This window comes from Lissotriton helveticus, chromosome 3_1 (genome assembly GCF_964261635.1).
Source record: "Lissotriton helveticus chromosome 3_1, aLisHel1.1, whole genome shotgun sequence".
Lineage (NCBI taxonomy): Eukaryota > Metazoa > Chordata > Amphibia > Caudata > Salamandridae > Lissotriton > Lissotriton helveticus.
The window spans coordinates 157,243,908-157,265,527 of NC_136061.1; the positions used below are offsets into that span (position 1 = coordinate 157,243,908).

At 48.9% G+C, this 21,620-nt stretch overlaps 1 protein-coding gene across 3 annotated transcripts in view; it reads right to left on the reverse strand.

Annotated features, from left to right (window-relative positions):
- LAT2 (linker for activation of T cells family member 2) overlaps positions 1-21,620 on the reverse strand; it is a 260,780-nt gene that overhangs the window by 39,994 nt on the left and 199,166 nt on the right. For 2 of the 3 annotated variants that reach the window (XM_078679438.1, XM_078679439.1), the window contains one exon: positions 20,506-20,544. The exons of the other annotated variant lie outside the window; for it this stretch is intronic. In XM_078679438.1, coding sequence (XP_078535564.1) covers positions 20,506-20,544 — 39 coding nt within the window. The remainder of the gene's footprint in view (positions 1-20,505; positions 20,545-21,620) is intronic. 3 annotated transcript variants of the gene reach the window in all.

Here is a 21,620-nt window from a genome sequence, read left to right on the forward strand (position 1 = left end):
TGTGTCAAAGCATTGACAGAATGCACATACAAGCAATAGAGTAACTCCCTTCCCAGAATGCAACCAATTGAAGGAGCCGAGGGTATAGGGACTAACAGCCTGATTCATGAAGCTAAATTGCACTCGCAAAGGGCAAGATTCTCAGAATCTTGCCTTTTGCGAGTGCAATTTTGGCATTTGGGATTCACAATCCCAAATGCAAAAATCGCTAATGAAGAATTAGCTAATATGCGAGGATTAGCATTTAAGGAATCTCTATTAGAGATTCCTTAAATGCTATTCATGACACTTTCAAAAATTGCGATTTTGCTAATTTGGGCCGCTATTTACCGAGAGGTCAGACCTCTCGGTAAATAGCAAAAACTCAGAAAAATGCTTTTAAAAGCATTTTTCTAAGTTGCATGTTGCACACACACATGTCCTTTGGACATGTGTGTGCGCAACACCTGTTCAAATGTGCATTTTAGGGGTGCTACAGGATGTCCTTTGGACAGCCCTGGCACCCTTAAAATCGCTATCTTATTTGCGAGTAGTAAATTGCTACTCGCAAATAAGGGATACTCCCCATTCATTCCTATGGGCCTTTTGGCCCATAGGAATGAATGGGGAGTTATTCCTTTTTTTGCGAGTAGGAAATTTCTACTCGCAAATAGAGAACATGTAGGAATCGCTATTTATTTAGCAATTCCTACATGAATGCCGTTTTGCGTGTCCTCAATAGCGAGTCGCTATGATTCGCTATTAGGGCCACGCAAAACGGCCCGTACATGAATCAGGCTGTAATTTACCAGGCCCCTAGCGGCACTATTGCGCCACCAGAGCGGCTCTTTATTGATGTTACGGTTTCCCAATGGGCTGCAGCATATTTGCAAGGTCACGCAACACCACTTGGCGCTGCTTTTCATGGCTTGTAAATATGTGCCCCTTTCACACAGAACACTGCGTGAAAGGGCGTTCCATGGGTGTTGCTGAGGGCTGTTCCCACTCATCGCCCATGGAATCTGAAGAATTCCCAGTTTTACGAAGAATCGTAAACCTGGGGATGTGTCAGATTCTAACGCCACCCTAGGGGTGGCATTAGGGATGCGTAACAAGGAGAAATATCCTTATTTTGCCTAATTTTTTCCTCTTTCTATATGTGCTGCAGACTGCAGCACATATAGAAAGAGGAAAACATCTCTTTTATGCCCCTTCCTCCACAAAAACAATCTCTCCTACAACACAGACAGCCTTGCACTATGGCACAAGGGTGCCTCCGTTGGCACATGTCAGCCCATTGGGCGCCAGTGCAAGGAAAATGACAGGTATTCGCCGTATCTCAGATATATGGATCATTCTGTCCTTTTCTTTTGCTGTAGGGCAGCGCAGCAAGATTCCAAAAAGCACTTCTCTGCGCCAAAACCTCGTAAGTGAGGCCCATAGTGCTTAATGTTAGTGCAGGTAATTCCACACTGCTCGCGCAGCTGTGGTGGCCATTCTGCTCTCTAGTACCCAGAACAGAAGCAGAGATTGTTTGAAGTTGAGTTGATGGCACACTACGAGGCATGGATGCCAGGTGTTAAGTAGGGGAAAGCCAGCCCAACAAGGGACCCTCTTTTTCCACACTCAAACTTGTGGCTGAGCGCATAGAGGTACTCACCGCAAAGAACAGTCGTCCCAAGTCTGACTGGTCATCTTCCTCCTCAGAGGGAACATGGCCTAGTCGTTTGATCTGGGCTATTCCTATTGAATAAGGCCCAACTGGATTATTTGCAGATGGTTTGATGCCTCCAGTAATGACACGGAAGAGCTAAATAGCAATGATGCAAACACACAGGGAGCAACCAGCGGTTCAGAATAATTCAAGCATTTCAATCTATTGCTTGTTTGGTGTTATGTGTGTCTGTTGACCTTTCTTTAGAGAGAGAGCTGCAGCCATGTAAAGAAGTATGAACATGACAGAATTCACCACACTCTGTCAAACAGAGACCACCCTGCTCTCTGAATGCCCAGGGCACTTACGACTAAAGTGTGGGTGAGACTGATCTCACAGACACAAGTGAAATAGGTAAATCAGTGACATCCAACAAGTAATATATCAATGGCCAGATTTACCAACATTTTGCGCTGTCTTTCACTCACAAAAGTGACGCAAACCAGCACAAAATGTTTTTTTTATTGACTTGTTTTGCACTGGAAATTGCCTAAAAGTAACACAAAGTAGTACAAAACGCTGTTTTGCCTTACTTAACATCCGGGGGGGGGCATTACATGGGAATTCCCATGCAATCACCCCTGCTTTTTGACACAAAACCCTATCTACCCAAAAATCTGACACAGTCTTTTGTGTCAAAAATTAACGCATAGCTCCCATTTGTTTACCCCGGACTTCAGAAACCAATCACAGCCTTCTGCAATTAATCAAAGTGTGGAGAGTTGCATCCTGGCTGGCAAGTCTATCCCAGTTCTCCCCAAATGCATGATGGTACATGTAGTCAAAATCGGCTTTTACTCACAGTAGATAAGGGGTTGCTTGCACACACACACGCGCACAGTTACAAGCCTAGCACGTGTGTATGTGTATATATGTGTACAAACACATATATGTACAAGCCTATGAGTGTATATGTATGTATGCGCACATACCTACAAGGCTATGCAAAAAAGGGACAGGCCAGATATAGAAGTAAGACTAAAAGCTGTAGTCCTACTTTTATGTCTTGCTTGTCCCGGTATTTCCTACTCAAAATCTTGTCACCCTTACTGTACGACATTCAGGAAACATTTGAAAACTTTTCTGTTCAATAAATAGTTTTTCTTCTCTTTCCCTGTGCCAATGAGTCTCACCGCTTACAATTTCATGCAATTTCAGCGCTTGGACGCCCCTGGGCAGCTATTTCGCGCTATATAAAACGCATTTTCATTTCATTCACAGTCACATGAGAGGTGCACCTAGCAGCCATAAGGTGCATTCACACTGATGGAGTAAGACAGGTAAACCTGCATGTCGTGAATGGTGGAAATTTGCCAGAAAAATGTTGAGATCACATGTCTAGCAAACATCAAATTCATGTAACATAGAAGCTATAGTCAGGGCCACTGGAATTAAGCGATTTTGCCACATTTGCCACACAATCTATCATCTGCTGCATAATCTGCAGATCTAATAAAACTATTTCTAGCTGATCAAATGTGACTAAAAAAACGGCAACAACTGCTGCTGTGCATTGGCAGGTCCTAGTTAAAGTTTTTCTGGTCACCTTTCTGTTGCTTATTGCTGTATTTGGGTGTCAAACTGGTACTAACGTGGTGAGTATTTTGAGCAGATATAGTTATGTGAAAAAATGACAAAATCACAAAGTAGTACTATCACAAAATGTGCCGCACAAAGCAGCATAATTTGCCTTTTTTGCAGCATAATGTAGTCATCCTACCACATAATTTGGTCCTCCAGTGCTGCATAATATCAAGGGTCCTGACTATAACGAGCACATATGGCTAGAATAACAAGTGCAAGAAATTCACAATAGGATACCTTGGATGTGTCTATTATTTTACACACATGAATAATCCCTCACGCTTGCTGAATGTCCCAGAGCAGTAAATCCCACACAATGGGTGGGGAGTGTGGGTTGCAGTGTGTCATAGGCCATGAAAGTGTGTGCGCTTCCACAAATAGCCTGTATATGGGCAGATATTTTGCTCCTGCAGGGGCAGTGCTTAATTTGAGCCGGTGGTTTCCGGGTTCTCGGCACCGACACCTTATTGCCGGCACCAGCACTTAATTCCAGGAACCTGCACTTACAGCTGCTACATGGTGGTGCTGTTAGTGTAAATCAAAGATGAGCAGAAAAACAGTTGTTTGTTAATTCAATATACTTTAACAACTTTTAACTAATACCTGCCACTCTTAAAGCGTTGGCGGCCTCAAACAGTGTGAATTGTAAGTAGTTGTGAAATGACAGTGGCAATGTGTGGGGTAAACTGCAGTAGTCTTCTGAGGAGGCCCGGCACTTATTTTTTTTACTTATTCGGCTTTGGGCAGAAGAAACCTCTTTTCAAGAGTGGGAGTCTCTGGGAAGGGGTTTCTCCACAGGAAAAATATTTTCTATCTGAGGAAAACACACACGGAAAGTAATAAGCACTCTATAACAAAGGCTAATTGACAGTGCACAAATGATCCTGGCATACAACTCTGTATTGGGGTACACAACCTCAAAAGGAAAAGGAAAAAAAACGTACAACTGCTGTGGTCGGGTCCTGTAGCAGCACTGTGGTTTGCGTGGGAGGGGGGAGAAAAGGCCATGGCCGTGGGCCGGGCCCTGCGGCCAACACCCGGTGCACACAGCCCAGTGGTTAGCTGCAGATGAGTTAAAATAACGAAAACACGAAACCAAATGTGTTTCTGAATATTGAGAAAAAATACAGCAGATCAGAAAAATGTAAAAATGAAAAACAAAGAAAACATGAAAACAGAGTGCATTAGCTAGGTAGAAAGGACCATCTATAGGGCAGAAACTGCCTCGGGGACACAGACAAACCCCACTGCCAATGGCTGACACCAACATTGACATACTCGGGGCTGCAATGCTAGAAGAGATCCTGTCTGCTCACTGCTAGCTTTATTTATTTTTATACATTTTTGCAATTCTATATAGCAGGGACATGGTCGGAAGGCACCAGAGCGCTTTACAGCCGTATTATTTATGATATAAGGGTACAGCAAGTTTCAGTTACAATAATTACATTCAGACATATTGCATCGGTAGCTGCAACCTGGACAAGTGCAGCCATTCGACAAGAGACGTACAAGGTTTTAGCATTGTTTAAGATGGTGGGGACACACAATGTTCATCTCCTGGATAGAGTGCTTAGGTATGGTCGAGGGTGATTAGCCCATGTGTCTATCAAATAGGCGGAGCATGAGGTCCTTTTTTAGGTCTCGGACCGAGGGCTGGCTTGCCAGCCGGAAGTCGGAGAATTAATGTCTTTCAGTGGGTGCTTTAAACCCGCCTCTCTCCTCGTCTCTCCTCCATTGGCTGGCTTCCTAAACGAAGGCCAGCCATTGGAGGAGAGAGGCGTCCCTCGAAAGAAGCTCAGTCTCTTTCGGATTCGGGGGCGTGTTGGTGCTGTTCTTTCCACTTTTAAGCCCCGCCCCTTTTGTGGACGGCCAAACACGGCCCCGAATCCGAAAATTTTCGGAGTTGCCGGCCGCCATTTTGCTGCTCGTGCAGCATCTACCGAGGACATGAGGTAAGCCTCTGCCCCCCTGTTTGTGCCGTTCTTCGTGCCTCGTTACTTGTGTGCATGTTCGGTATGTATTTCTGTCTGCGTCCGTCTGTCTGCCTGCTCCCCTGTCTGTTTACATCCATCTGCCCAGCAGCCTGTGGGTCTCCCGGCCCCTGCTCGGGACACATGTGCTGCTCCTCGGTGATGATGTCAGGCTTCTGGGTTCCCATTACATCACCCTCTGCACCGTGCAGAGGGTGATGCAGATTGCTCAATTTAAACCATCCCTGGAAACTGACGTCCAATGGGAGCAGCGAGAGGAAGCCGGCACTGCAGGGTTAACCCTTACCACCCCGGCCTGCATTGGGTATTCTGTGCGCAGCATCGGAGGTAAAACATTGCAAACAGCCCAGAACGAGGACAGCAGACTGCCACCCCCTCTCTTGGCTCTCCTTCTGAACCTCAAGCGTCACACAACGTGCAGATACCGCAGCAGAACTAAGCAACTGGCGTCCCTCGGCACGCACCATGTGCTCTGAGGACCACACAAGAACTGCATGGCAGCCGTGACGTGCACGGTCAGATGTGTGCATCGTGCTGAGTCCTGGGCCGCCGAAGGGCATGACTGAGACGCTCTCAGAGGTACGCGAGTTCCCAGTGCAGGAGTAAGGGGCTGGTGAATGGCAGTCTCGTTGTGAAACAGCAGGAGGGGCTGAAGGGGAGGGTGGAGGTCCACTGGCAGAGCTGGGGGTCTGGAAGTGCCGAATGGTAGGTGTGAGATCCATTGCCAGTCTCGGTGTATTTGTAGTGGGGACTGGTGAAGGGCAGAATGGGGTGCACCGACAGAGCTGTGCGAAAGAACTAGACTAGCGGCAGGACACCAAGGGCGATCTATGTTCCAGTGCAGGTGAGATTGGGGTCCCGCCTTCCCCCCCCTCCACTGGCACTGGCATTCTGTGGCACAATAACTGAGTAGCAGGCGTGCAGGTGCACCGGCGAAGCTCTGCATTGTTCTCAACATTGGAACAGCTGGAGTAGTGTCACTTCTGTGCATTAGTGCTATAAAGCGAGGACGTTAAAGGGTTTTATTAAAGTGTGTGGTCGCAGAACTAAAAACGCAGGGGATGCCAAAGGGCGGGATGGAGTTGCCTGGCACGCTTGGGTTACAAGGGTTGACGAAGGTCAAGGCTGAGGGGCATTGCTTCTGCGCAGAAATATATAGAGAGGCATGCATCGCCCCTGCTCCAGTCGATCTCTCAGACCAAGACCCCGACACGTAAAGCTCAATAGCATTCAGATGTAGCAAAATGCAAAGCCCCTGGTCCCATGAATAAAACAGAGCTCTCCAGCCTGAGACGGACCAGCCCCACCCCCCCCCAGCTGTAAATTAAAAGGAGCTGCTGAGCACTGGAATGAAGCTCGCGAGACGGTTTCTATCCCCAGCCGTGGTGGGAGCGCTCTATGCTGACTCCCTCCGCAGCAGATGCTCCCCAATAGAGCGCGCCTAGAAGCGGCACATCCTATATCCGAGGTGTCTCAGCTCAGGGCAGCTCAATAGAGCTCTCTTATGAGATACTCCGAGATAAACAGCTCTGGGGAACAAAAAACACCCCAGCCCACTTGAGTACAAGATGTCCCCGCAGGCTGCTCTTCCTGACACCTCTTCCAGGCAGCACGCGTCAAGCTCCAGAGACCCTCACTGCAGGGGGACCTCTTCCTCCCCGAGATGCCCACAGTGGGCTCCCTCCCTCCCCCGAGAAGATGCCCACAGCGGAGTCCTATTTCCTCCCTAAATTGTCACGGCGGGGTCCTGTTCCTCCCCTGAGATGCCCACTGCGGGGAAGCACTTCCCCCCTAAGATGCTCACACTGGGGGAGCTCTTCCTCCCTAAGATGCCCTAACTGGGGGACCTCTTACTCCCTGAACCTCTTACTCCCTGAGATGGCCAAAGTGTGTGTGTGGTGGGAGCGGGGGTGGTGTGTGTGTGTGTGGGGGGGTGTCTCTTCCAGTCAGTTATGGCCCCAGAGGAGTGTTCCGGCTGCTGAAAACATCTCTTCCCCCCGTAGAGTGCGCCTGCGACCTCAAGTACCACCTCTGGAACCCTCTTCCTGCCCCAGATGTTCCCAGCGGAGCGCTCTCTTTAAAACTAACCCCCCTCCAGATGCTGTACGCATCTCACCCAGATGCACCCACCGGGGTAGTAGTCCAGCCTGAGCTACTCTGAAAGAGCGCTTTTCCTGCCCGAGCTTCCAGTGTAGGGGCTTCTCCGGTCCGAAGTCCTGCGAGTGTTGCGCTCTCCTAGCCTGCGATGGTCCGGTGGGGCTCCCTCTTTCAATGCCCCAAAGCGGAATACTCCAGTCCGTGTAAACCTGCGACAACCTCGGTAGAGCGCTCTTCCAGTCCGAGTTCCCTCTGTGTGGGGCGCCTTTCAGTTCACCTACGCCTAGAAGAGCCTGCTACTAGTCCGGATACCCCGACCCCAGATGCTGCTGCTGGAACGCTCCATCCCTTGGCTTGTCTTGCCTCTGCTCCCCTAATTGTGCCATTTTTCTTGCCTCTGCCCCCCCTGATGGTGCTCGTTTTCTTGCCTTCTGCCCCCTGATTGCACTAGTTTTTCTTGCCTCTGCTCCCCTAATTGTGCCATTTTTCTTGCCTCTGTGGGTGGCTCTATGTGTGGGTGGCTCTGACTGTGTGAGGGTGGCTCTGTGTAGGACGTAGCTATGGGCATTGTAAATGACAATGCCATTTATTTAACGATTAAGCTATTGGCAATGTAAATGACAATGCCATTTATTGATGATTTAAAAAAAAAAAAATCATGAGCAATGCCAATAGCTCTACCTTTAATGATGCCGAGACCATTGCATTGTAAATGCTTGTTGAAGGTGGCTATGCAGGTTGTTAGGTGATGGAAGGGAGGTAAGGATTCCCAGATTCTTGTGGCACTACCAAAAAAAGACTGGTTCATGTTTATGGGGGAACCAGAGAAACCTTCCTGCCTGCCTGCATAGCCCGTGGCAGGGGCTTGCAGCACTCCTGAACACCGCACCGTGAGGGGAACGGTCAAGCTGACCGGCAAAGCCGTGAGGGGAACGGCGGTAGTTCCCATCGGGGAACTACACTACCCAGCAGCCCCGGGACCGGCGCACAACAGAGGGATCACCAGCGCGCCCGGAGGCGCTTCATAGCTTGCGTCCTCCGCTCGCACCGCGAGTCGCGCGCGGGAGAAGCCCGGGACAAGGGCGGGCCCTCTGTGGCCCTCGGAGGCCGCAAGAGGCAGGGCAGGGCAACCCCTTTTGCATCTCGCCTGATTTCCACTGGATAAAGGAGGTAAAACTTATTGACTTATAACAGTGACTGCCTTGACTCACATTTGGGCTAACGGAAAAGGACCTTTGACATTAAACATTGGTCAAACACTGGTGTTTGTTGTTGCTTTCATATTTCTCTCATATATAAAAGCAACCCGCATTATGGTTGGTAAAGGGCCCATAAATAATACTAACTCCCATGGGGGGCCTGGAAAGGGGACTTTGGACAAATTAAAATCCAGCCGTGATTCCCCTTTGGTGACAGCTAACTACTGCCAATCGCTATCCTTATTGGAAGAACTTAACGCGCTTTGTAAAACTAATCACACCTGGATTGAAGAGGGAAATAATCAAACTGGTGCCCCAATATCTATAAGTCCTAAGCATAACACACCACCCAATCCTAAAGCAATCCACCTGGGAACCCCCTCTCTAACTTCAGTTAAAGATAGTATTCTTTTAATAACTAACCCTCAGACCCCCCCTACTAAAAGAAAGCGGTATGCAAGTTCCCCCTCAGCCACTAGCAATACCCCGAAATCATCCAGGGCATGCTCAACTTCAGATTCTATCATACCAACTGACCCACTGGCTCTGATTAAACTTATTGTTAAATCTTTAATATCCCCATTGGTTAAAAGAATTATGGTAATAGGGGAAAAGTAACATCTATAGAAGAGACAATGAAGGCAAACGCAATCCTTTTAGAAAGTCTGGTAGGAGCTAACAAGGTAGAAACCCCAGCCACTGCCGATCTCCCAACATCTTTCACACAAAGCAGTACCTCCCCAACCCAACTATCTGCCCCAAAAAACCTAAAAAGTCACTAATATCCAATACTCGGCAGACAACACCAAAAATGGCAATACCACAGGGCAGTGATAACAGAGTAGGGTCGACCAATGATCCAACGCCCTTAGTGGGGACTCTCTCCAACTATGGCTATAGACAAAGAAAAATCAACCAAATTGATTTACCACCGGAGGCCGCTCCATTTGTATGCATTCTTTCAGGTGTGCCCGAATTAAGTAATGGTAAGATCGAGGGACAGGCGGAATTGGCAAACAAGGTATCTTTCTGGCTAACAAAGAATAGGCCCCTCCCACCAAACATCGTTGGGAAAATTTTGAACGTCAGAAGGGTGAAATGGTTGGGTCCTCTAACTAAAGATATAGCAGGTGATCTGATCCTCGTAAATTTAAGGGATCCCCGTGTCGTCCCTTATCTGCAAGGCTGGCAGCCTCAAAGGGGTGACGGCCCAATAGTTATAGGGGAATTGAGAGACTTTTACCCCAGAATCGCATACATGCCCCCAGTAAGATTAAAGACAGAAAAGAACCACAGTAGGGGCAATAAAGGCCATACACTCAGCAATTACAATTTACCCACTCGGAATCATTTTTCTGTACTCACCGATACAGATTGGGTGTAGTGACCTGATAAACTGATCCTTGAATGGTCTGACAATAAAACCCAGAAGCCTGGGGTTGTCTATTACCATAGTTAGTGCTACACCAGGAGAACTGCAGAACTGCAGGGGAGGCGGCATTAAGTGTAGGAAAGTTGCTATGAGTAGATTGTTTACATCTAGATTGAGCGAGGGTTGTATCCCCCTTACTATAAACAAATGACATGTCTTGCTAATGCACTTTGCACTTTCGCATAATTTTAAACTATTTTGTAATATTGTGGTGAATCTATTGTATGTATGAACCCATCTATGGTATTTCTTTTATCATGTATTGATATGAATGTATTTTAAAAATTGTACTGTGCTTTTATGGTTGCTTTGTTTCAACAGAATAAAGCTTGTTGATGATGATGGTTTATGTTTATGTTTTTGGGATTTTTATTGCGCACAAATACCCTGGGGTGTCTCGGCGCATTTCGGACTTCCCGGGACAGAGAGCTGCCGGATGAATCATTGATTAAATAACCAGGTTTTCAGAAGTTTACGGAAGATGATAAGAGTGGGACTAGTTTTGATGGACAAAGGGAGAGAATTCCACAGCCTGGGGATGGCTACTAAGAAACGTCTGTCTCCCCAGCTAGTGGTTCTGGTACGTGGGACAGAGAGGAGGTGGGTGCAAGATGAGCGAAGTGATCTTTTAGGAGCGTAGATCCGAAAAGCATCCTTAAGGAAGCTGGGTCCTGAGTCATGGATGGCCTTGTAGGCGATACAAAGTGCTTTAAACTTTATCCGACTCTTGACTCTTAGCCAATGCAGATGACGTATGGCCGAAGAGGTGGGGCGGTGACTGGGGATGCCGAGCAGGATTCTGGCTGCAGCATTTTGCACTGATTGCAGTTTGGTTAAGACCTGTTCTTGCGTGCTGAGGAAGAGAGCGTTGCCATAATCCATTTTAGAGAACACGAGAGTGGTGATCAATGTTTTCCCTGCAGCTGGAGGGAGGTATGGCAACAGCTTCTTGATCTTCCTCAGAATATAGAAGGAGGATGAGACCACTGCATTCACATGGTGTTTAAACAACAGCTTGTCATCGAACATGACACCGAGGTTTCTGACCTTGGCAACCGGAGTGGGGGGTGGACCCATTTCACTGGGCCACCAGATGGGGGACCATTCCGGTGAAAGGTTGCCAAAGGTCATAACCTCGGTCTTGTCCGAATTTAATTACAAGCAGTTGCTTGACATCCATGAGCTTATGGCCAACATCCCTTCCTGGAATCTTGCAGCAACGGCTGGTCCATCCTTATGTACCGCCAACACCAATTGGGTGTCATCCGCATAGGTGGTTAAGCGCAGCCCGTGTGCTTTTATGACCCTCCCCAAATCCGCCACATATATATTAAATAATGTGGGGCTTAGCGAGGAGCCCTGGGGCACCCCGCACGGAAGGGTGAAGGTGGGCGAATAGAAAGTGCCCAGTTTCACCGCCTGCGTGCGGTTGGCCAGAAACGAAGCAATGGCAAGATGGGTCACCCCCAAGGATGTGACACGGTCGATCAAGATGGAGTGATCGACCGTGTCAAAGGCAGCGGACAGATCTAGGAGTACAAGGACCGCTGCCCCACCCTGGTCCATTATAGTCCTGATCTCGTCCGAGGCCTTTATCAAAGCTGTTTCTGTGCTGTGGCCCTTCCTAAACCCGAACTGGGTATCATCTAAGAGTTGGTTACAATCGATGAACCCCGAAAGCTGTTTATTCATGATTGCTTCAAATATTTTGGCCGGGAATGGGAGGCAGGCAATAGGTCTGTAATTAGTGAGTCAGCGGGGTCCATGGACGTTTTTTTTAACAGGGGCTTGATGACTGCCTTTTTCCAAATTTCAGGATAAATGCCTGTCTGGAAGATGGAATTACATAAGTCCGTGAGCGGGGAAGTGATGACCTCAGTGAGAGCACTCAGTATGGAAGGGGGGCAGGGGTCTAACGGAGACCCAGATTTAATAGAAGTGATTAGCTTGCTGATCTGGTCCGTTGAGACCATATGAAAGTTGGAAAAGGTAGGCGTGAGTGAGGGGGACAGAGGATGAGGGTCCGGACAGTCCGAGCATTTAGGGGAGGAGAAAGATGAATAGATATTCATGACCTTGGTGGAGAAGAAAGTTGCTACCGCGTTACACACGTCTTGGGATGGCTCAATGGGAGGAGGGTTAGAGAGAGAGTCGACTACTTGAAATAGCTTTCTAGCAGAGTTCTGAGCAGACTCAATCTGGGCAAGAAAAAAAAGCGCTTTTATGCTTAATGATAGATTTCTTATATAGTGCTAGCGCATCTTTGTAGGTTTGCTTGTCCGAAAGACTGTAGTGCTTACGCCAGCGCCTTTCTAGATTCCTACAATACTGCCGTTGTAGTCGAAGATCCTCTGTAAACCATTGGGCAGATGGCATGGCCCGGTTGGAAATAATGGATTTAGCCGGGGCTACTTGATTGATTGCATCCAGAATCCATTCCTGGTATCTGCTGGACAATAGACTGGGGTGCGGTGATGCCTCATAGGAGGATCCAGCCAAGATATTAGACAGTAGAGGGTAGTCCAGGTTTTTCCAGGCTCTGGTACTAATGGGGGTACGAGATGTGGATTGAGGAGGGTTGGGGTTATGAGCCAGGATGGTGAAAGTGTTTGCAAAGTGGTCTGACCATACTACGGGAAGAACTGTGGACAGTGAGATGTTGGGGTTGTTGGTGAACAAGCCATCAAGCGTATGGCCTGCTTGATGAGTATGGGCTGCCACTAACTGCTGTAATCCTACCGCAAGTAGGTCTGCAATAAGTTGAGTGGTGTCTTTGTCCCCTACGACTTCCAAATGAAAATTGAAGTCCCCCAAGATGGTATAGTCCGAATGGCCTAAGGAGAATTCCGTAAATTCATCAAGTGCCGAAAGGAAACGGGTATGCGGGCCAGGGGGGCGGTATAAAAGAATTCCCTTAAAAACTTGATTATGATTAAGTACGATGGAAAAGGTACAGGCTTCACAATCCAGTCGGTGAATAAGTTCGATCTTGGATTGAAAAACCCCTTTATGGATAATGGCTAAGCCACTTCCTCTCCCTGTAGTTCTGTCCTGTCTTACCACACAAAAGCCCTCCAGTGTGGCCGAACAGAAATCCGGACCGGAGGCAGCATCTCCACAAGATTCAGTTACGAACAAGATGTCCAGCTCCTGATTTACAATGAATTCCCTAATTCCCAAGCTGTGTTTTGGGAGGGAGCGGGCGTTGATAAGCGCCGAGCGAAAATAGTGCTTAGGTGTGGGGCAGATACTATAAGCAGAAGGCATAGGACATGGGAGAGTATAGTTACAGCCTGAACATGGGGCAGGGGCGGACACAAGGCAGCTAGGGGGGGGGCAAGTGTCGGCCCCGCGTGTTAGTGATGGGTATATTAAGTTCCCACAACTGAAAAGAGGAATAGCACAAGGGGGTATTGTGGGTATCAAAGAGCCCAGGGCCAGGGGGAGTGGCCCTGGTCCCGGTACAGGCACAGACGGGCTTGCCTCTGGCGCGCCTCTGGCGCGCCATCGGCGCGCCTGCTGCGCGGACGGGAAGAGGGATTCATTTTATCGTGTGTGGGCCCCTAATCGGCCGAACACTAGAGCGCTGTCCTCGTCCTCAACTAAGATGGCGGCCGCAGATTGTGCCGAGAGGGATCGAGGGCGGAGGTCAGCAAAAGCCCCAAATCGGCTCCCTGAGGCCCCGGTAATCCCTACAATGAAGCCCCCACAGGTAGGGAAATGCGGCGAGGAGGGGGGACAGAATAGAGTATCGAGTGTGCAAAATGGCAAAGTGATTAAAATCGGGTGTGCTAAATGCCAAGTAATTAAAAAGGTGCTAGCAGGTAATCAACAGTGGTTTAATTTAAAATCTTATCCCTAAACTCCCGGTTTCCACCTCAGGAGTCCTAGTTCCTAATGAGGAACGAGGGATCCGACGCTCTTTTATCGTGTGTGGGCCCCCAATCGGCCGAACACTAGAGCGCTGTCCTCGTCCTCAACTAAGATGGCGGCCGCAGATTGTGCCGAGAGGGATCGAGGGCGGAGGTCAGCAAAAGCCCCAAATCGGCTCCCTGAGGCCCCGGTAATCCCTACAATGAAGCCCCCACAGGTAGGGAAATGCGGCGAGGAGGGGGGACAGAATAGAGTATCGAGTGTGCAAAATGGCAAAGTGATTAAAATCGGGTGTGCTAAATGCCAAGTAATTAAAAAGGTGCTAGCAGGTAATCAACAGTGGTTTAATTTAAAATCTTATCCCTAAACTCCCGGCATCCGCCTCAGGAGTCCTAGTTCTTAATCTTCATGGACCTTTCTCGGCTGAAGGTGGGGCAGGGCTCTAGGAGCAAGGATTAGGCATTCATGGAACACCTTTTGGCTGCAGAGATTTTCAGTTTCTCACTTAGGAGGGTGAAGAGTAGTGCAGCGCTTTGTGGGTAATGCAGACAGTTTTGAATTGGGTCCGAGCTTCAATTGGAAGCCACTGGAGGATTGGCAGGGCCAAGGAAATGTGGTCACATTTCTTGAGACCTAACAAGAAGCACACTGCTTCATGTATAGTTGCTCTCAGTAGGCCTAGATGAACTTTGGGAATGCCTGAGAGAAGGGCAATTCTGTACACTAGTCTGTAGAGGATGAGAGACTGCACCACTGTTTTGAGGTCTTGTTCCGGGATAAGCTTTGCGCATTCCCTTGAGCCATCACTGCACCAAGCAAGGCCAGCAGAGAGGAAAGGGTTGCACATCAGGCACACACCCTGCAGCATCATTTGTATTTATCTAGGACATGGATTCCTACATTTTCAGCACACCACGGGGGTGGTTACGGCATGGGAAAATAGAAAATGGCGTGGTTAGGGTGGGGATAGGATGGGAAGATCTTCCTATGGAGAGAAGCAGAAGCAAGACAGTGGGGCAGGGAGGTGGGAAAAGCTTAGGTGGAGCTGAGGAACGTCACACATTTAGGAGTTGTTCCTTGAAGACAAGTGTAGGTCTGAGGTTGGATTTTGCACTTCAACTGGAATGATGGTCCAGGTGCTTGGGGCCGACAGAAGAAGAAACGCTGCCATCTAGTTTCGTGTTTCTTCTCTTCCTGCCTTTCTGAATCAAGTTTGTACTGAGATGTGGTGTTGTCACCCATCGAGCCTGGCCCCATAGTACACCCTTTACACCGGTGCATGTGTGGTTGTAAATGCAAACTCTGTACCATGAGCACATTCATCACACACAGTATATTTGGTTTATGAAATGGTGAATGTGCAAAATGCACTTTATTGGTGGTAAATTTTTTCGGAAATCCATTCTAAATGTCTTTCTGTTTAATTTTTTTTTTTTTTTTTTTATGTTTAAAGACCTTTATTAGTCAACATGTATGATACACAGCGTTTCGCTTACAACCCATCCGGGCCAGCCGCATACATTTTGAACTGCATCATGTGTATCGAATGAACACAGCCTCAAGGCCGACAACCCTGGGGTTTGGCGGCGTGTAACGGTCTGTTTCAGCACTGTACAATCATACAAACATTCGGTAATGCAAAGGTATGGGTCTGTAGGGTTTTCTCTTTTTGTATGCGAACCTGTAGTTACATAGCTATGCTAGCACTCATCAATGATTTCAGTTGGATTGTGGCCCGCTTAGACACATGTGGGTTATGAGGAAGTGTGTCAGTTGAGTTCGTCCTCCAAGAGGGCGTGGGGCAGCAGTATGGAAGGATGAGGCTGCTCAGCATCTGAGGTGTGTCGGTGAGCGAGTATCTATACAGCTTATCCACCCTGATGGGAGTGTCTGGTGTTTGTATTGGCGTTCAGGTAGGATCACCCAGGCTGCTACTCTCAAAGGCCCTATGGTGTAGCGTGTACAATAGCCAGCTTTGAAGAGCCTGGTCCAAAGGAAGGCGGGACCAGTACGTCAATAAACTTCAAAACAGTAACATGGAAAAGATACGTGAAAGGGAGGGGGAATGGGGGTAGAGAAGCCATGTGTTTAGGGAGGGAAGTGCAGTGCCAATGTATCGGTAGCGGTCCAGTGGGCGGGTAGGCAGGAGAGCATAGTGGGCAGTTCGTCTGTACGTCAAGTGCACAGGGGGGATCGCCTCCGTAAGGGCATGTCAAGTGCGGTAGTACAGTACTGTTCGTGAGGCAGGCGGTGGCAGGACCCCCGGCAATGATTGAATGTGCGGGGACGTGGGCGCGGGAGGGGCAATACACCCGCCATTGCGGGACAGCCAGATGTGTAGCGCGTGTTGCGCAAGACATGGGAGTCGTGTAGGCAGCGAGCAGCATAGTATATATGATGGTGCAACGATGCGCGGGCGTCAGGGAGGGGAGAGAAGGAAAATGATATTAGTAGGGGAGTCTGCTGGGTGCGGATGTGCCTCATAGTGTCCACTGTAGGGAGGGGAAGGGAGGGTAGTATATATCTCATCATGTGATCCCTTGTTCCACACATATCTGTTGAAAGGATTGTAGGATGTCATCCCAGTGTTGTGCAATCGGAAATTTCCTAAGGCCCGCCGTCTCTTCTCGCCGCAGGACAGTGCTCTCCGCTCGCGCCCAGTTTGTAAGCGATAGGCTCCAGTGTCGGATGCGGGGGGGGGTGTGTTAGCATTCCACCGCTTGGTAAGCAGTCGCTTGGCCGTGATCAGCCCAAGATCCCAGTACCGGGCCTGGACCTTATTTAGCCATGTGCGTTTGTATAGTCCTAGTATGCAGGCCTCCCAAGTCCTCGGCACTCGCTCTTTAGTGCGATGCGTAAGCAGTGCAGTCACCCCATCCCAGTAATGTTGGAGGACAGGGCAGAGCCAGAGCATGTGGAGGAGGTCCGCTCCCACCAAGGAGCAGCGGCTGCAGGCAGTATCCGTGACCAAAAAATATCTGTTTATTTTGTCCGGGGTGAGGTATGCACGGTGTAATATGTAGAGCTGTATAATTTTGAAGCGAGGGTTACGTGGGACGTTAACTGGGCCAACCAGGACCATCGCCCACTCCTTATCCGTCCAATCCCTCCCCCTGTCCATCGCCCACTGCTCTCTCAGTCGCACGGTGGCGGGATGAGTATGAAGAAGGAGAGCTTGTGCTAGCCAGTGGATGATGTGCGTGCCATTGCTCATAACATGAAGGTATTTTATAAAATGATGGATGGGCAACTCACTAGATATGTCACCCCAGGCGGCAGTCAGCATGTGGGTGAGGGACGTGTGCAATAGGAACTGTCCAGCTGGAAGAGATGCGTCTTCCACAAGGTTGGCGAAGGGGAGGAGGGCGCCATCAGAGTATAGATCTCCCAGCGTTTCCACTCCCGCAGTGGTCCAGCTGTCAAGCTTCACAGCCGTCAGAGTCCCCGTCGCAGTCGGGGTGCCCAGTAGAGGGAGTATCGGGGCATATGGTACTGTCTCCCGGGTTAGGCGCAGGCAGCGGAGGAAACATCTGCGCTCTACTCCAAGATACAGTTGTGAAGGGCGGGGAGTCTGGGTCAGCGGGTGAAACAGCACGTGGATCTGCAACTGGGACCAGACAGCGGTGTCCGTGGCGGTGTCTCTCAAGTTCTTACCACCCAACCATCCTGACACCCACTGCATTTGCGCCGCCAGATAATATAGCTCCATATTGGGAACGGCCAGTCCTCCCGCTTCAGTAGGCATATATAATTTCGCCAGCGCTATGTGCGGCCGACCCTTATTCCAAATCAGGTCGCGCAGTAGGACTTCAAGGTCGCGAAACACCCGGTTGGGGACATAGGATGGAATATTGGCAAAGTAGTATAGTAGCCGTGGCAGGACTATCATTTTTGTCAGGGCTACGCGGCTAGGAACGTTCAGCGGAAGAGTTTTCCAGAACCCAACTTGCGACCGGATGGATGTGATCGCTCGCATCAGGTTCCCCTCCAATACATCTGCAGGGTCACGGTAAATGTGAATCCCAAGATATCTGAATGTCGTGGGATACCACTGTAGTCTCTCGCCACCGATGCGTATCTCGCTCTCGGGAGCATTCGGGTCAAAGGAGTAGGCCCCTGACTTGGCCCAATTCACTTTCAAACCCGACATTTCCTCAAAGGTGCAGAAAATGTCAGTTAGGGACGCCGGAACATCACTCAGGTCTTTGATATAGAGGAGGAGATCGTCTGCATATAATGACACCGCATGAGGCCATCCGCCATCGGTATGCCCCACTCCGCCCCTCAGGACCTGAGTGTCGCAGCCAGGGGTTCCACAGCTAAGGAGAACAGCAGGGGCGACAGGGGGCAGCCCTGTCTGGTGCCCCTCTGCACACGTATAGTGTCAGAGAGCAGTGCACCAGTGCGGACGCGCACCGTGGGTCTGCGGTACAAGAGGCCAACCATAGTCTCATAGTCGTCCCCCAACTCAAATTTGTCCATGACTGCTCGCAGGTAAGGCCATTCCACCGAGTCAAACGCTTTCTCCAGGTCCAGTACCAGGCACCCGGCGCGCGGCCATCGACGTGTGGCATACTCTTGTATGCGGAATAGACGGCGGATGTTATGGGACGTGTGGCGTGTCGGTACAAAGCCGTTCTGGTCGTGGTGTACCAGTGCGGATACCATAGGGGCAAGTCTGCGGGCAAGCGTGGAGGCGAGGATTTTATAGTCTGTGTTGAGGCGGGCTAAGGGGCGGTAGGATCCCATCCACTTGCTATCTCTGTCGGGCTTGAGCAGAGATACGAGGGTAGCCTTATTTAGTGTCGGGGGCAGGGAGAAGTCGTCTGTGGCCGCAGTGTACATTTTCACCAGGTGGGGAATAAGGATGTCCGAGGCGGCCTTATAGAATTCGGCTGGCAAGCCATCCGGTCCTGGAGACTTGCCATTCGAGAGATTAAAAATGGTGTCGCGGAGCTCCTCGGGGTCCAGCGGTGCTCCGAGGTCATCTTGTTGCGCAGCCGTTAGGGTGGGCAGTTGCAAGGGCGAGAGATATTCGGTTATGTCAGACAGTGGGACACGTAGCCGGGAACGATACAGCCCCGAGTAGTGACCAGTAAATGCCCTGGTATTTGGCACTGGGTATAAAGTAAGCCACCTCCCTCCGCCTGTATTTCTGAAATGGGGGTCGAACGATCCTCCCGTGCAATCAGCCAGGTCAACAGCTTGCCAGGCCTATCACCCTGTCGATGCATGCGGGCAGAGTGCGCCGCGAAGTTAATGTTGCGTAAGCGTTCCAAGCAAAATGTCTTTCTGCATAATGCATAAAATGATGAAAAATGCACCTAATTCAATATATATTTTTTAATATGTGTAAGAAACCATGCTCCCATTATTCTCTCACCTGTAGTGATTTCATACTGATATACTACTGTAATAGTTTATTACTAAAATATTTATGGCAGTACTTTGGTACTGGGATTACTCATTTTGTGTTTTCATTCAGACATAACAAAACTGGCATATAAATACCGACATAATTCGGAGGGTGATTTCATGCAAATGTCACTCTGGAGTAATTTCATACTGATATAACACCACTGGTAACTTAATGCTAACAGCATTCCAGGAGAAATCTTCTACTGGCAAGATATTTTTAGTAATTTTCGTATGGCTCTCATGCTAAAAGTGATTTCATGTTGGCACACGTCTGCTAATACTTTTTCTTTTTATATCAAAATCCCTCTAGTAATTCCATGCTAGCACCATGCTGCTAGTAACATAAAAATCATGAATTTATGCACTTCACTCCAGCATTACTTCCACGCTGACATGAGTATTTGGGGGTAATGGCATATGGCCATCACGCCAGGAGCAATCACAGTTGCATGAGTAACTAGTGGTTTTAGGGTTTTACTTATCCGGGGGCAGATTTACAATAAGTGGCGCATCTCTGCATATTAGCAGGGATGCGCCACTTATTGTGCGCCGCGGCTCCGACACCATTGGTGCGCCGCATTTCCAATGCGGTGCATTATCGGGCAAAAACGGCACTGATGCGTGACGCATCTGTGCCATAAAGGCGACGCATTGCTGGAGTTGACGCAGCTCCAGCAATGCTCTGGGGGCCCTATCTGTCCAATGCTGCGTCAATCCTTACGCCTGCTCCAAGCAGGCGCAGGGTTTTGACGCAGCATGGGCACAAAAGTGACTGAGTGAAATCTTGTAGATTTCACTCAACCAGTTTTAGAAGGCGTTCCTGCGCCAAAACGTCCCCCCCCCCTGCGTAGGAACGCCTCCTTTTGGCGCAGGGCTTTACAACGTGACGCATCTCCCAGATGCGTCACGTTGTCAATACCCCGCACCATGGTGCATCTCTTGCGCCGCCGCTGCGTCACAAAAGTGACACAACGGTGGCGTAAAAGAGGGGCAAGGGGCTTGTAAATCTGTCCCCCTGTGTCTATGGGGAAATGCGCTGCTACATAAAGGACTTCATTCTTCCATACTAGTTGTAATATCAGACATAACCTGGGACAGTACATTTGTAGTAATTTCATACTAACTTCCTAATAGTAGTAGTTTAATACTTACATAGACATAGTAATAACTTTCTGACATTATCCCGCAAGAACTTTCAATGCAATCCGTACATACCTCGTGAGGCATTTTGATATCTGGGCTCCTCCTCAAAGTCTGGAAAACAGATGTGGTTACAATATTAATATAATTATGAGGTCCGAAGAAAGCTAGGAATCAGGTGACAATTATATTCACATTGAAATAATTATGTTTAAAGCCGTATAACTCGAGGGGATGTGATGTGATTCTGCAAGAGGTTGAACTGTTCCTACACATATAGGTATGGTGGATCCACAGCAGCAGAGGGGTGATGTTTGGCCTAAAATGATATCATGTATTTATTTATTTGACAGACCAGGCCCGGGCATGCTTCACAACATTGTGCAAGGGCTGTGAGCTAACAGTGTGGCTCAATGGTTAGAGCGGCAGACCCTGATGCACAGGTCTGGCCCAGGACCAAGGTTCAATTCCCGCCTCGGCGGGTCTTGGGCTCAATTTCCTTGGACCTGATAATTCTCGCCTCGGTGCCTATTCTAATCATGGGTCCCACTCTGCAACTCTGGGCAATAGCTTGCTTAATCTCCACAACTGCCCCAAAAGCGTTAGGATGCCTGGCTGCACCTTGGGGATGCCCAGGAGTGGGTGCCTCACAGGGAAAAGCCAGGAAGGGTTCCACAGCGGTATTCGTACAAGCGCCGGAGAGACCCCATGTGGGGTGATTTGGGCGCTATACAAGTATTATAACTTTTACATTTACATTTACGCTGACTCACTCCAGTACACTCCTAATGTAGTGAGGCTGGACACTCGCCGGCCGCAGAAACACTGAAAGAATTGTCCTTGCACACTATAATAATCTGACTGTAGTTCAACAGTTGGTTTAATTTGATCCATAATACGATTTGTTACGAGATTATGCAGTGCTCTGACTCAAGAGCACTGCAATAAGTGATTTGATGGTCTGTCTGGCTTGTGATAAAAGAAAGAGCTTGGAGGAGTACTACAGAGAAGGACTGTGGCGCTGCATAGATGTTGGTTCACCCCAGTACATCTTTTGACTTGGTAAAAGCTGGTTGCTTCCACAAAAGAGTGTTTACTCTCACAGCAGCTGTGATTTCTTTGTTTGTTTTTGTTTATCAAGTTGGGTGAGCCAGCGAGCTTTGTTTCCCTGGAGAAGGCTCACAATTGCA